The 16,876-nt window shown below is 40.6% G+C and overlaps 1 protein-coding gene across 3 annotated transcripts in view; it reads right to left on the reverse strand.

Annotated features, from left to right (window-relative positions):
• Positions 1-1,996: 1,996 nt before the first annotated feature.
• Positions 1,997-16,876, reverse strand: part of NFX1 (nuclear transcription factor, X-box binding 1) — a 37,400-nt gene continuing 22,520 nt past the window's right edge. The window contains exons 14-24 of one of the 3 annotated variants that reach the window (XR_014566917.1): positions 16,311-16,430; positions 15,259-15,338; positions 13,825-14,055; positions 12,873-12,946; positions 11,353-11,449; positions 10,899-10,940; positions 9,212-9,310; positions 7,710-7,776; positions 7,221-7,366; positions 6,383-6,484; positions 1,997-4,670 (exon numbers count right to left, since the gene is read on the reverse strand). Coding sequence is in view for 2 of the 3 variants with exons in the window: in XM_083749676.1 (XP_083605802.1) it covers positions 4,598-4,670; positions 6,383-6,484; positions 7,221-7,366; positions 7,710-7,776; positions 9,212-9,310; positions 10,899-10,940; positions 11,353-11,454; positions 12,873-12,946; positions 13,825-14,055; positions 15,259-15,338; positions 16,311-16,430 (1,136 nt within the window). In the remaining variant the exon portion in view is untranslated. Of the gene's footprint in view, positions 4,671-6,382; positions 6,485-7,220; positions 7,367-7,709; positions 7,777-9,211; positions 9,311-10,898; positions 10,941-11,352; positions 11,455-12,872; positions 12,947-13,824; positions 14,056-15,258; positions 15,339-16,310; positions 16,431-16,876 lie in introns of all 3 variants that reach the window. The other 2 variants (XM_083749677.1, XM_083749676.1) reach the window with 2 other exon arrangements.

Below are 16,876 nucleotides of genomic sequence, written 5' to 3' on the forward strand. Positions count from 1 at the left end.
TTTAGGACTTTAAAGGTCAGCACCAACACTTTGAATTGTGCTCAGAAAAGTACTGGGAGCCAATGTAGGTCTTTCAAGATCGGTGTTATGTGGTCTCAGCGGCCGCTCCCAGTCACCAGTCTAGCTGCCGCATTCTGGATTAGTTGTAGTTTCTGGGTCACCTTCAAAGGTAGCCCCACGTAGAGTGCATTGCAGTAGTCCAAGCGGGAGATAACCAGAGCATGCACCACTCTGGCGAGACAGTCCACAGGCAGATAGGGTCTTAGCCTGCATACCAGATGGAGCTGGTAAACAGCTGCCCTGGACACAGAATTGACCTGTGCCTCCATGGACAGCTGTGAGTCCAAAATGACTCCTGGTCCTTCAGGGGCACTGTTACCCCATTCAGGACGAGGGAGTCCTCCACACCTGCCCGCCTCCTGTCTAAGGTGGTTGTCTAAAGTTTGCAATCCACAGCCACCCCAAAATTTCTTTGGGGGTGTTGGAGAGCTGTGGTGACTAGCTGATGCTAGTCTGTATCATTTGAATCTGAAATAAGTGTTATGGGGTGAAGTAGGTTGTATGTGAGATCCTTCCATCCCTGGATCCAGCAAGTGTTAAAATGTAAGCCAGGCTAGCTTTCTGTGCTGATGGGCCATTAAGGGGAACGAAGGAAAGGGGCTCTGTGCGCGATTGCAAATGGGTGCCCCCCGCCCTCAACTCAGGGATAGTTAGAAGGACAAAGCTAGAGTTGAGAGCTTGCAATGATGTGAGCTGGAGAATAAGTATCAAACTGGGAACCAAGAGACACAGAGCAATGTTTGATTTCTGTTTGAATCCAGGGTTGCAGCTATGTGTGACTTCGCTTGTCATACAAATTTCAACAAATTAGTGCAGATTCTTTGCTACTTTCATACCGACCACTAGGTGGAGGTACGGCACAAATGCAGAAAGTTGTGATGATTAGGAAATAAAACTCTGCTGCTTATTATGGAAAAAGATACGGGGATAAAAAAAAACAATGAAGCAAAATTCTAACTATCAGAAAAATGTAAACAGTTTATTTCCAACAAAGGAGGATTAGTCCTTCCTGGAAGAACCAATTATTATGAGAGAAATTGCTGCAATGGGTACACTGCGGAATTTTATAAATATTATTGGGATAGATTAATATCATACCAGAGGAGAATCAATGGGATAGTATTAAATAATGAATGTTTTAAGATCATGCAAAAATGGTATGGCTTGCCAGAAAGCCCAATGGCAGCTTGAAACCACGTCTCCAGCAACCAAGGGTAAATATTTAAAATATTGTGTTTTTAATATTAGGTTGGGAGCCACCCAGAGTGGCTGGGGAAACCCAGTCAAATGGGTGGGGTATGTATGTATGTATGTATGTATAAATAAATATTATTATATTCACCAAGGGTGACAGCAAACAGTTTGATATAGAGTGTGAAAAGCTACTAGTAAAGTGATAATGCTATGGCACCTAAGGGGACAAATTGGCCAAATATGATCTAAAAGAGGCAAAAAACACAGACTTTTTGTGCTATTGGATGAGGCTGTTGAAACTGGCATAGCATTGCGAGCCTTCCCTAATTAAAAAGGTGTGAAACGTACAAGACATGGGAACCTGATGAATAAAATCCGAACGGCTCTTGCATTGGAGTGGCCAGAGGCTCTGCAGCTCCTGAAGGCTAAATTTGAAGTGCTGTCAGGACAAATGAGGCATTAAATTTAGGCTTTGCTAATCAGTCTGAACTATGATCAGAGGCAGTTTTAGGGGAGTGTTACCGGTTTGCCTGCACTGGGTGCCGAGCTGAGAGGGTGCCGCAAAAATGACTTGGAGTGGAAGGCGAGAGGTGGAGGAAAGGGTGCCAAATTTTGGCCTTGCACAGGGCACTGCTGAAATTAGAAAGCCCAAAGTCCTCCACTGCTATGTTTTCTGCAAATGGTGATAGAAGATATTAATTTAAAGGTGGAGGAGTATTTGCATGGTGTCAGAACACTGATGGACAAGATCCATTTGAACTTTATTACAGTTTTATATTACAAATTTATAAAGTCAGTCATTTATTACACCACTGAATTGAAAGCAAGCAAAATTGTGTGTGTGTGTGTGTGTGTATGTATATATATATAAAGTTTTGACAAATAACTTATTAAAAACCAAACATAAATCAATTCACTTAATTCATCATGAAGTACATCAAGAGAAATGCCATTAGGAATGGTTTCCATAGCAATTTTCACAACTTTAGATTACACACAAATCGATGCACACAAAGCACTGAGTATTCTCAGCAGTTTTGAATATGTAATTATTACTAAGCCTCAGTCCTAAAATTCTGCCTGCACTGTTTGCATGTATGGATCCAAATGCCCTGTTTATAATTGCAAAAGAGAAGTTTGAAAAACTTGTTCCAATTAGACTTTTCCCTCTCAGATCACCAAAATGTGCAAAAACCAAATGAGTAGTGAATAAAATGAGAATGGCAATTTTTTAAAAGCTGAGATGTTACAAAACCAACAAAGAGAAACACCAGTTTAATCCCTTAATGTATACATGGCACTTTTTCACCAAGCAATAGCAGAATCAGTCACTTAAAAACCACTATCCACATAAATGAAAACGGCTAAGTAATAAAAAGGAATAAACGTTTCTGTGCTTATGGGCTCTGCTCAAAATGTTCAGCTACATCCTTCTTGTGTATTGATGCAGCAGAAGCACATTGTACTGGTTGGAGGAATGTAGAGCTGCACTTCCACTTGAGTCTTGATTGATCCCTTCTGCATTCATGTGATTTTAGCTGTAACATAGAACCTATTTTGTGCATGTCTTTAGGGTGGGGGCATCAGAACTGTTAGTGAGTGCAAAATCCCTACCATGCAGGAAAACCAACCACTGGATAGGGGTGCCAGAAGCACAGCTCCACTCCATGTACAGAAAGGAAGTGCATTTTACTTTAAGGTTCTGTGGGAAAGGCGCAATTGTGCTCAACTTTTTGGTATTTAAATAATAATAAACGTGTAATAATAGAACAATCACTTGTCTGTGTTGCAGGGCCACTTAACCCAATGTCTCTGTGCGACAGGAACTTAAAAATTCTACTAGGAATTGGCCTCTTCTCTTGTTACAAACCATTCCACTAATTTTAAATCATAATGCACCAAGAATGGATACTTGCACGTGTTCACAAGGCAGACACAGATAGTCCAAGCCACTTCAGGATTCCCCTGCATACTGATAAAATGCTGTTACACATATTTAATGGAAAGGCAGGGCACAAATTAAGTAAAATTGACTAAACAGTACCCTCATCTAAAATCCTTACACACTATTATTTTTGGTAAGGTGCATCCATGTGGGCACTCCTGTAGCTTGGAAGCTGTCCACAAAAGGAAGGGGTACGAAGCAGGAAGAATGTTAAGGAAATATATGGGTCACAGTTTGCAAAGAGGAAGAGGAGGAGAAATAATAAGGTGGCTTTATATTTCATTTCAAGTACAGTAACCATATTCAATTGCTGTCTGGCCACTGATAAAAATGCAAAAAATAATTATTATTTGTTACCGCTACACGCAAAGCATAAGGCTACATGCTACCCTAACTGAAGAATAACCGATAAGCTCATTTCCATTAAAAAAAACCAACCCAAAACGGAACCTACAGATGACATTAAAAAATCCCCAGCTCCATACACTTACCACCTGAAAATATCCAGCATTAGACTTATGGCAAAGGCAACTCAAGTTTAGATACAAAAGGGTATAAACTTACTGACTCACCAATCCTACTGTTTCTAGGCTGCACATAGTTCAAATTGCTATGGGACTACGCCTCCCAATGCTTTGAATGAAAATCTGGCTTTCATCATTTCATCTGGATACATCAGCATCCCTAATTTCGTACTTCACGAATTCAATTAACTTGTCTCCTTAAGCTGAAAACTTTTAAGGATTTGTTGCAGATGCATTTGTTGTCCATCCCTGAGTCTTTGCCTTCCAGCTTGTATCCATACTGGGGTTGGGGGAAGGTCTAAAACAAAGAGCCAGCACTATAGGTTTATACTCCCAGAATGATTTAGGGCCCCGACCGCGCAGGGTGTTTTTGATCATACAGGGAACAAGCTTCCTGCTTCTGAGCTCTCCCCAGCTCATTGATGGCAAGAGGGCAGGGCTGCCAATCACACAAGGTGAGTGCAATTTTGCATGAGTGAGGGGAGACAGCTTGCATAGGGCTATTGTTTCACTGTGCGTCATACCCAGACAAAAAGTTTATCTTACATAGGAGATATAATTCATTATATTTTATAGCAGATTACCTTAGATGCCAACTTGTTTTTCTGTCCTTACGAACCACTACAGGTTTTGCAGCGTCAGATGCAGGCTGTTGAGAGGTACATACAACTTGCACTTACATTCTATGTTCATTTCCCCCCACCCCAAAGCTGGTTACACACACACAGAGGGTTAAAGAATGACAAGCTATTTCTTTTCATCTGCCGTTTCCAGGATGTACTTTGGATACACTGAGTACAAAGCGTTTCAACGGAAAAAATGATTGGTAGCATCACTTCCACTTTTCAACGGTACAAATTTCACATTCATCTTTTCAGTCCTGTACATCAAAGTAGTCAATCACAGGCTCCTCTTTGAATCCTCTCTCTGTGCTGCTATTCCCGTGCCTGAAATTAAAACAGAATGGGGGGAAGGAGAAATAAAAATTTGATACTTTCAGGTAAAAATCAAATTTTGGGGTTCTCAGTAATGCAGGGCATTCTGGACTGACACAATAGCACCTTGGTCTTTGGTCAGCAGGCAGAGTCACCTTACAAATTACGTTAAAGGGGAGAGCTTCCCTTCCATTCCCTGACTATGCTTGGAACCTGGAGAAGAGTAAGACTAAGCACTGTTACAGCAAGGTAACAAGGTGAGCTAACGAAAAGATGACAAGAGGAAAGAAGGTAATCCCACTAAATTAAGCATTTTAAGACACCTAGTGAGGGTGTGTGGACTGCACAAAAAATGCTAAGTCTTGCTATTCCCAAACAACCAACATGAACGTGTGTGCTTCCTATTTAAGTCTGGGGTGGGCTGCCCTACCCCGTTCTTAATTAAAACTAAATTTTGCTTTCTCCAGTAATGTTTTACTATAGTGGGATTCCTACCGAGACTACCTTCTGGAAAACTCTTCTGCCAAATATTGCATCAGAAGAATACAAGTCAATGCACTGATACTTAGCAGCCTTACAGATAAGAAGACAGGATTCAAAATCAAAGTCCACTTCCTGATTGTGCAACTACATGCTTGTGCAGGATAAGACATTTGTGCTGTGGCTATGGGTGAAAGTGACTGGGGCATCAACTGAGGGAGTCTTTCCAAGGTTTTGGGAGACAGTGTCTAGCCCTAGACCAACAGTAAGGAAGATGTGGCCCTTCAGATGTTCATAGAATCACAGAATGGTACAGTTGGAAAGTACACCCAAAGGTCATGTAGTTCAACCGTCTGCAATGCAGGGATCTCAGCTAAAGCATCCATGGCAGATGGCCATCCAACCTCTGCTAAAAAACCTCCAAGGAAGGAGAGTCCATAACCTCCCAAGTGAGACCTCTCCCCTGTCAAACAACTCTTACTGTTAGAAAGTTCTTTCTAATGTTTAGTTGGAATCTCCTTTCTTGTAACTTGAAGCCACTGGTTTGAATCCTACCCTCCAGAGCAGGAAAAAACAAGCTTGTTCCCTCTTCCTTGACATACTTGACGATGGCTATCATATCTTCTCTCAGTCTCCTCTTTTCCAGGCTAAACATACGCAGCTCTTCAACTGCTCATCATAAGGCTTGGTTACCAGAGCCTTGGTCATCTTGGTTGCCCTCCTCTGCACATGTTCCAGCTTGTCAACATCTTTCTTAAATTGTGGTGTCCAGAATTGGACACATTATTCCAGGAGTGGTCTGATCAAGGCAGAATTGAGTGGTACTATTACTTCCCTTGATCTGGACACTATAGTTTTGTTGATGCCGCCTAGAATAGCATTAGCTTTTGCTGCTGCTGCATCACACTGTTGACTCATGTTAACCTTGTGGTCCACTAAGACCCCTAGATCCTTTTCACATGTACAGCTAGTAAGCCAGGTGCCCCCAATCTTATATTTGTGCATCTGGTTCTTCCTGCCTAAGTGCAGAACCTTACATTTGTCCCTACTGAAATTAATTTTGTTAGATTGGGCCCAGTTCTCCAATCTGTTTATATCATTTTAAATCTCGATTCTATCTTCTGCGGCAGTAGAACAGACTGGGCTGCATTGCCAGCTTGCCCATTTCTAAGTGTATGTATCTTATTTCAGAAAACACACTGAGAAAAAATACAGCACAAATATTTCAAAGCAATAGTACTTACTTTTCTGATTGTTTGTGATGAGGAATAGGTGGTGGGGGCCTCGTCTGCCTTTCCTTGGTAAGCAGCGAAGTCAGAGTAACTGTTGGGCAAACTGATTTCCCTCTGGAGAAAGAGAGCCATAATATAAATGAGCTTTGACAAAGGATGCCTACATGGCTGCAACTAGATTTCCCTTCCTCTCATTCCCTCACACCCACTTCTATATCAAAATCTTAAAAAGAAATGGGCTTTGAAAGCAAGGGAGGAAAGCACATCCTTTGTATGGATCTCGCTTCACACAAGAACCCCAGCGGGATAGGATAATGCTTTCATTTAATGTCATGCGTTATTTGGAAATACTAGTGAGTAGTTGTGTTATACAGAGAAAATTAGAAACAAAAAAAACAACAACCATCCACCAAGTTAATACTGATGGACAGAAACAATGTCCCTCCTCTCTGCTCCCACAGTAAGACAACAGACAAGTCTACAAAGTCTATAAAAATGAGGGTTGGGAGGAAGACTGATTAACTAACTAATGGTGCTTAGGCTGACTTTTGCTCTATATGAAAATCTGACTTGATGCCAACTATTACAGAATTCAAATATGTAATATATATATATATATATAATGAATCAAATGAGGAACGTTTTCAACAACAGAAACGTTCACGAGGACACATTCCTCTCCGCAACACAAAACGCTGTTTTGAAATACGCGGTACACAAAGAACGCACGAGATGTTTGCACAGTGCAAATGTAAAAACAGAACAGGGTTAAATAGAACAAATGCGAATATTACAGTGTCTGTTAAGGAGGTAATTTTGCAACTTATAACAAGAAAATGGAACAACATACTTCACCGCACTGATAACAACATTGCGCTTTGGTTCGTTATCATAGCTCACACTCTCTATGCCGTAAGCCTGAGCAAGCTCATGGATGATTCTGCGGTGTTCTCTGTTCATGGGCGGGAAGCAATGGCTCTTCTTTGTATGCTTGCTCTGGATTACAGAGAAATGTTTATTTTATATATTTCTTTCATGAAGGTTGGAGAAGAATGAAGCATGTAGTTTCTAGCTTCTGTTATGTGTTAATCTGCAAGACTAGAGAATGAACTATCTACAATAAATATGTATCACTTCTTTGAATCACAACTGTTAATTGCAATAATAAAAATATCTATGGCATCCAGGTTTATGTACATATGTGCATCATATATACATATTTCTCTCTGCCCCATAAGTTAAAGAAATCTTACAAAATAAATTTTAGTTTTGTTCATGGCTTAAACGTATGTACACTTCAAAAAATTAACAGGAAATAAAAGGCTCCCCCATTACTAACCTTATTTACTGCTTCTACAAGGGCTTTCATTTCTTTCTCAACTTCACTGACAAACTTTAAATCTTTCCTGTAATAATAAAGAATTGTATGACAAATGTAAGGAGGACTGCTGCTATCCATACATAGCATTTGAAATACACCAGGGTTTTCCCAGCACAAATCATACAGGATACACTGTGAGTGGTTTCAGACTCTCACTTGCAATCCAATTTCATTATGCCTCATTTTAAAGCCACAATTGACATTTTCTGCTTTTTCACAAGGTCAATTAATATATATATATATATATATATATATATATATATATATATATATATATACGAGCTTCAACATTCACACTGCATTTAAATTCTGATGGAATAAGCACCATACATATCGTTTCACTGCTTTTTTCCCAAGAGGTCACCAACCTCTTTGGACCAGTGGGCAGATTTGTGCCTTCAAACGGAGGTCAGTGAGAATCACAAATAAAGCACTAGGTAGGAACATAAAAGCCTGATTGGGCTAACAGTCCATCTAGCTGAGCATCGTCTTCTCAAAGTGGCCAATCAGATGCCTACAGGAACCCCAAAAGCAAGACTGAGTGCAACAGCACTCTTCCTCCTCGTGATTCCCAAGATCCAGAGATTGTTCTGTCCAACAATGGAAGAACAAAGCCACTGTGGAAAGCAGCCATTCAGAGATTTCTCCGCCATGAATTTGTCCCTAATTATTTAATTATCACTAATATGGCACTCGCCAATTTCATAGCTGCCATAAACCGCATTGACATCTTAAATCAATTTGAAATGGAGATTCTGAACCTTCCTCCACATGCTTCCTCTCGCCACAGTGCTCCTCCTAGCTGAAACCAGCTCCAATACTGGAAATGAACATGCGTAAAAGAAAAATCAGCTACAAGAGGGAAACCCTAGGCAGGGGAAGAGTACAGAATTCCATTGCCCATGTGCTCCATTGAGGCATTTACAGTTTACGTTCAATATACAGTCGTACCTTGGTTTTTGAACGGAATCCGTTCTGGAAGCCCATCCGACTTCCGAAAACTTTTGCAAACCAAGGTGTGGCTTCTGATTGGCTGCAGGAGCTTTCTGCACTCAATCAGAAGTCGTGCCGGACATTCGGGTTCCAAAGGACGTTCGCAAACTGGAACACTCACTTCTTGGTTTGCAGCGTTTGGGAGCCAAAACATTCGAGTCACAAGGCATTCACAAATCAAGGTACAACTGTACTAAACATGCTACTAACAACATAGTTATGCCACCATTATTTTCTTGGAAAACTCGCAAGAAAAGTGGGAAACATTCAAACAAATTTCCCTATCATTTATGGGGGAGAAGAGGCACTTATCAGTATGAGCATTTAATAAAACCTTTGCAAATTAGACCAACTAGAATTTTAACATTAAAACAATTCTCCAGCTATAACCTCTGGACACTGAAGTCAAAGGGCTACCAATGTGTCCCTGGAGAATACACAAACCTCTAAGTAACAACGATACATACCTTGCATCCTCTTTCAAGCTATCACTGTACTTGGGTACAGAGGCACGGACATTAAAAGGATCAGAACTGTCATCAATATGAAGAGCCTCAGCAAACCGCCTAATTAATGAATATTAAAAAGTAGTTGTTTTACCCCAATACTTGACAAATATTAAGCTACACAACATTCACATGATTTCAAGCCTTTCTTATACAGTCATTATACTACAGAATCACGATTCACCTCTGGGATTTTTTTCTTTTACATGATTTGAGGTGCTCAATAGTTTTTTAAGCCATGACTGACCAGTGTTTGAAATTCCCATTGTCCTAGATGCATTTTGCGACAGGAAATTTCATTAGCGCGAGCAGTTTCTGAGCTCTGGGCACAGTACTAGGCCAAGGATTTCAGATTAAAACTGCAGAGTGGAAGGAAAGGAGTTTTTTCTGCCTCCCCATTTCCAGCTACTCTTTGAAAACTGAAGAAGAGATCCAATACACTTAAGAATATTAGGGGGGTGGGCAGGGGAAGGACTAGACCATGTGAAAAATGAACATAATGTCTCAGCTGCAGTTAATTCATTTCCAGCTTTGCGTTCATTATAAAAAAGCGCACCTAGACGTTCTGTTGTTGTGCCCATATCCTAGGTTTAAGGTGCCATTTAGCTCCTAGCTTTCATCTCTGTTTCTAACATTGCTACTGACCCATGATTATGCCAAATAAATGCTTCTCATTTACACAAGTAGGGAATTCCTGTTTATGGCTTCATCGTGGTCTGGTGACTTTTTGTTGCCATTTACACTGAGGAAGGCTGCTCCCCTCCACAGGTGTGGTGGACCCTTTCCAACAGTTCACCTCCAGAGGTTAACGGAATTCCAAGTTGCCCACAGGCATGGGCGATGCCACACTTGTTCCCAGTCCATTTCAAGCACAATTCCAAGTACTAGTGCTTACCTTCAAAGCCATACAGAGCTTGGGACCAGAGTGGTCCTAGATTACTCACTTGCCCCATCATCAGCCTACCATAGAGTGAGGTCTTCTCTGAAGGCCCTTTTCTGGGTGCCACTGGCTACTAGGGAGAGGCTCTTCTCAGTGCTGACACTGGTGCCCCTAGTCAAGAAACTCACCTGGTCCCCATTTTGTTACTTTTTCAGTGCCAAGGGAAAATATTTTTTCACTCTAGGCCTTTAAACGTTTTAAACCCAGGATGTGGCTAGTTTTATATTGCCTTCATCACTCTCCTTTTTTATTTGCTTCTCATTATTTTGGATTTTATTAATGTTTCTTTTTTGTGTACCTGCAAGCTACCCTACAAAGCATTTTTTTTAAATGGAAGGAACAAAAGTTTGTTAAATAAATGAAATACAAATAAATTCCAGTCTGTTCAGATTACCTCCTCCTAATCTTACGTAATTTAATTCCAAGATATTTCCACCCAATCTAGAATAAAGAGATAGTTGTTTGTTTTATTACGTTTATATCCCACATTTCTTCCAAGGAGCCCAAGGTGGTGCACATGTTTCCCCTCACCATATTTTATCCTCATAACACCCTTGTGAGGTAGTTAAGGCTGAGCAACAATGAGTAGTCCAAGGTCACCTTTGTGGTTGAGTGGGGATTAGAACCCTGGTCTCTCAGGTCTTAGTCCAACACTCTAACTGCTATAGCACACAATCCGTCTTGCTAAATTATAAAATTATTACCTACCTGTTTCTTTCAAGAGCCAAACATTCATCATCACACTGCAGCCTACACAAATAAGATACAATGCACAAAATTACATTTCCTTGAAAAATCCTCTCTCCCCCACATATAGAAAAAAATAGTATTTTCAGTGAAACAGAAGCTCCTATTTGCCTTGTCTTACCAGCAGCTGGACATAGCATAGAAAGATTTCAGGTGCTAGTATTCAATAGTGTTCGGACTTGATGCTTAACTGGAATAACTCTATGTTGAGCTTCCACTCCTCACCCTCCACAGGAAACTATGGGCAGCTCATAGTTAGTGAACAGTCAACAATGGTAACTGATTACGGTCTGCATCTCCAGCCCCCAAGCCGAAGCAGCAACTGACAGGTAAGCCTTGATTTTAAAAGTCGTTAAGCTCCTCAGTTCAGCAGTAATTTGAGTCTATTCAAGTATTTATTTCATAATTTGATTACCTGGTTTGCTTCATTTCCTTTTTGGTAATCAATTTGCTGATCTCTATTGAATCTCCATGGTGTGGATCTGTTAACTTAGAGGCTATAGAAATAGCAGCTATTCTGGAAGAGAATGATACTTATGAAACATAAAATGTCTTTAAATGAGGCAATAGAAAATTCTTGGGGGATGGTACCCAAACCTGCACCAGCAGCTTTCTGCTGACACAATGGCCTGCCCTGTAACCTCCAAAACAGCTCCACAACATCTCTCAACCCTCCAGAGCTAATTTAGAGGGTACACAGAGGGCTGGAGGGTACACAGAGGATTGAGTGTGTCAAGGAAACTATGAAGTCAAGGGCAATGATGGAATGCACCTGAATGAACGAAACATAGACCTTAGAAGTCTTTTCCGTTAAGGAATAAGCTAATCTCTCCTACCAATGATGCAAGAAGAATACATAGCCGATATTATGTGATTACATCCATAGCTGTCCCCAAATTTTGCATGTATATTATTACTGGCATGCTATCTGAAAAACTTAAATTAGCATCCCTTACTCAATTCAGACACTAGTGGTCTTAAATACCCAAGCTAGACCATGATTAATATGGTGCTTTTTTCTTTAATGTAACATTTCTGATAGGAGTTACAAAAGACGATTCAATATAAAAAGCAGGAAAAATTATCATAATTTTCCACTCAGAATAGATGACAAGAAAAAAATTCTGCCGACAGTTTATTTATGTCTTGTTATTTATTTATAGACTTCCTGTTAAATTGAAACACAGGCGACGCATATTGCAGGGCTGCTACCTCCTGTTAGTAGCAGGAGAACACGTTACAATGCTCAGTATGAAAGAGCAAGTGAGTAAATTAATTTTCTGTTTCTAGGACATACAAATTTTAGAGAAAAGCCATGGCTGTGTATGATTGATTACTGCACAGAAACAGCAACACACACACACGTTAAGTCTGCAACTTGTGCTGACTCTGCTTACACAATCGCAACTGTATGCGGGTGGGGTAGAAATAAGTAAGTAAGTAAGTAAGTAAGTAAATGGAGAACTGGGGAACCCCATTGCTCTTCACTCTCCATTTATTTCTCCCAACACAACCCACCCCTGTGCACCCAGCAGGTTTTCCTCACTTACCAAGCTTTGCGAAGGGAGCAGGAGGGCTCTGAAAGCATCCAGAGCCATCATGGCCACTTCCCAAAGCCCAGTAAGCATGGTGGTACCTATCTTACTGGCCTCTGGAAAGGAGATGTGACAACTCTGGGACTGTCCCAGAGGCCAGTTAAGGAAGTAGCCTCCTTGCTTAGCAGGACAGCCCTGGGAAGCTCACAACCACCCGCCCCATGACCTTCTCAGACCCCAATAAGCAGTCCTTCACCTTGCTGGGGGGTGGGCATTCCGGGAGTTCCCGACTTTGCACAATTTTGCCTTTGCACGCGTGGACCTTACCCCCCTCCCAGGAACTGAACCCTCACATAAGGGACAGGCCTACTGTACTACAGAAGTCAGAGCCAGTAAATACCTTTGAAAAGTGCTTGATGCTTCTGAACAAATCATAGTCTCCTTTCTTCTCCCACACTCACAATGAAGTTCAACCTGTAATGGCACAGGAATATGGCAGGAATCTAACGTTCCGAAGTATTTTATGATTTGAAGAAAACACAGGTGAGAATTCCCTGATTCCCTAAAATATGATGGATTCATTTGCTGTTATCTAAGTGAAAATCAAGCTACTGCAATCAACCTTCCCCAACCTAGTACCCGCCAGATGTTTAGATGACTTCCAAGACATTCCTGATCATTGGCCATGTTGCCAGAGGCTGATGGTAGATGTAATCTAAAACATATGGATGGCAACAGGCTGCACTACACTATAACAGTAGCAATCCAAATAATCTGCCAAACACTCTCCTTGATTTACTGGAAGAGTATCAAGGTTATATCTACTATAATAACATATACAGTGCATCAGTGCTGTATAGAGAAATCCCCCCTTCATAATACTAGAACCCATGGCCATTCAATGAAGCTGAATGTTCAGGACAGCTTCACACAGAACATTCTTCGTGAATGCAATACATCAAAGATTTCAGTGGCTCTCTAATTTATTTTATTATTTTACTTATTAAATTTGTATGCTGCCCTTTATAGATATCAGGGTGGTTCACAACATAAAGATACAATATAAAAACACAAAACACATAATAAAAACAAGAACAACTGACCACAAACCAATTAACACCCCCCTCCCTGCTCAACAACAGTATCATTCACAAACTAATGAAACTTTAATACTTGCAAGTTCATGACATCTATACAAACCCATTTGACAAAATCAGCTTTAAAAAGAAAGGCTGTGGTTTTTATATTTTGCAGACTGGGCCATGCTGCCCATCTAAAGTACCTGACATTAAATGAAAACATTTATTTATTTTTTTGAAAAAAAATGTCTGATTGTTTTTTATGTCACCTACCTTTGCACTGCAAGACGTTGTGGGGCATGGTAAAGATGGGTGGCATGGAGACATACATGGATGATTACAGTGAAGCCGAAGGATAGTACACGGTTGCCTGCATTCTTCATCTATGAGGCATTCCCCCTTGTGGCAAATCCTTTTACATTTGTGCATTCCACATTTTAACATTCGATCACAGGGAAGACCACAGGAGATGTCGGTGAGGTAGCAGGGAATATTGCTCCGCAACTAAGCCAGGAAGGAAAAAAGAAGAAGAAACAAAGAGATGGATACTGGACAACCTTGTAAGAAATAAGGTTTAAGAATGTCTTAATATTTAAAAGCAGATATACTAACTGCATAGGATGGGCCCACCTCTCATTGTAGAGGAACATTTTTGACAGACATATGAAGGGACCTGTGCTCATTAAAGGCTTCTGAATGAGTTCATCAGGCATCTGTGTTGAAGTGAGACACATGATGAACCCCTTCATAAAGCAGAGTTATCTTCAGATTTTCACTGTAAAAGTGGCTATCCAAAAGTCAACTCATGGTGAGAAAATGGTTGTCTAAGCCCACATATTTTACTACAATTTTTCACAGAGCCCCCCCCCCCAAATGGGCATGGGCTGCCAAATACTTAAAGAGCTTTGTCAGTTCAGAGCCACAAAAAAGGTAAACACAACTCACACTCCGTTCTCTGCATCAGCAAAAATTTAAGAGCCTTGTCATTGAAGAAACAAACTGGTTTGGTCTGTTTTTTTTTAAAGCATCTAAAAATATAAGTTCTGTTTGGACAATCACGTTTTCATTCAGTAGGCCAAAATATGAATGACCCCTTTTGCCCATGCATGCAGACTTTCTTCTCTTTTCACACTGCACCCAAATGAAGTACAGAGCTGCAGTCGTACCTTGGAAGTCGAACAGAATCCGTTCTGGAAGTCCGTTCGACTTCCAAAACGTTTGAAAACCAAATCGCGGCTTCTGATTGGCTGCAGGAAGCTCCAGCAGCCAATCGGAAGCCACAGAAGCCCCGTCGGACATTTGGGTTCCAAAAGAACATTCGCAAACCAGAACAATCACTTCCGGGTTTGAGGCGTTCAGGAGCCAAAACGTCCAAGTTCCAGGGCCTTCGGGATCCAAGGTACAACTGTATACAATTAACTATGGTTTCCCATTCAATCTGAACGCTATGATACGCCTGGTTCAGATGAAATCGGACACTGTGGTCAATTGGAGTCATTTGTATTTGACCCAGGTGTACTGCAAAGAGAGAAGGGGCTGTACCTGCAGACAAAAGGTTCATTTAAATCTTAGCTTAATAAATCAAGACATGATCTGGACCCAGCTGTACAGTGTGCAGATATGAGTTCTGCAACACCACTAACATGTACAAATAAAACACAGCTATGCTTTATCTCTAAAAATGGGAAGTTAAACAGTCACACTTACTTCATGTCTTCCCATACACCATTTCTGAACGAGGTATGTACATGGTGGACACTTGTCTTCACTATGACAGGAATGATACACTGCAACCACAGAAGGAGGGAAAACGAGTTTCAAATAACGTAAGGAAATGTTTCAAGATGAAATCTCTTTAATGAAACAAATTAAAATATGTCCTTCTAAAGCCATGTATTTTAGCATTTAATATTTTTACATTCTATTGTTCAGTGCAATCAGGCAAGCAAATTTTTACATGGTTGCTCCACTGATTGGTACATCAATTATGGCCTCATCTAAGACACTTGGTCTGCTTTCATTTTAAATGTGGTATCATTTTACTAGTTCTCAAGATGGACTTCCTCTGAGCTTAAAAGAGGACTCCTCTATTAGTGCACAAAAAATAGGCTTCACAGTGCAAACTATGACATTATTCTTTGCCAGAGCATGTCCACCCTCTACACTGTATTGTGGGAAGGTATTTAATAGCTAATCAAATTAATTCATTCCATGTGAGGGATAATCTCGCAACCTTCTAGGTTTTATCCAATGCTATATGAGTGCAATTCCACTCACGTAATGGGACTTCCCATTCATGTATTCTCCCCAAATGCCGCCAAAATCTTCTGAAGAGGGTTTCCCAGCTATTTTGTTCCACGCTAATCGAAAAAATAACCACTGCCTCCGTTATTCTACTAGCAGTAGATTCTGTCTTGTCCACTGACAGAGGAAACTTTACCAAATTTTGTTTTATCAGGTCTCTGATCGCATGAAGAGTATTTGAATCTACTTTTATTTGAAGTGAATGCCCTATTTATTCTTCTATGAATTAAGAAACTGCTTTGAAGGCTTTTACACCTGCATTTTACTACAGTAAGAAATGTTCTGGAGTTCAGATATTAATATTAAGATTTAAGTTCAAAACCTACACCTGAATCTGCACTGTTACATCATACATTTGAAAATTTAATAGATTCATCATCTTACTTTGGCACGGTTGTTGTAGTAGTAGTAGTTGTAGTTGTAGTTGTTAAATGCAGTTTGTATGTAAGTCTTACCTGGATGATCACATTCATGAGGTCTAGTACATGAATTTTTACATTCTGGTGGTCGAGTACCACAAGGTATTGGGGGGTATATCACTGCTTCACCACAGTAACACGTTAATTCCTCAAAGCCTGAAGAAAAACAAAACCAAAACAGGTTGCAGACATAACCAATGCTGCAGCTTTGGTGGCACAACAGACTTTCATGTACACAATGGAAGAGTTTCCATGACCATTATCCAACTGATAACTAACCATATAGACCAGCATATCTATAGATAGCAGGCACTTATCTATTTTTTTTTAAAAAAAGTGGGCACGAAAGCAAACTGGGGGGAAATGGTATGATACTAAGGGGTATTGCATTGTGCTCAATGTAGGGGTGCTGTTGTTTAGTCGTTTAGTCGTGTCTGACTCTTCGTGACCCCATGGACCAGAGCACGCCAGGCACTTCTGTCTTCCACTGCCTCCCACAGTTTGGTCAAACTCATGCTGGTAGCTTCAAGAACACTATCCAACCATCCCATCCTCTGTCGTCCCCTTCTCCTTGTGCCCTCCATCTTTCCCAACATCAGGTT

The sequence above is a fragment of the Podarcis gaigeae genome, assembly GCF_964106915.1.
Source record: "Podarcis gaigeae genome assembly, chromosome: 7".
Taxonomy (NCBI): domain Eukaryota; kingdom Metazoa; phylum Chordata; class Lepidosauria; order Squamata; family Lacertidae; genus Podarcis; species Podarcis gaigeae.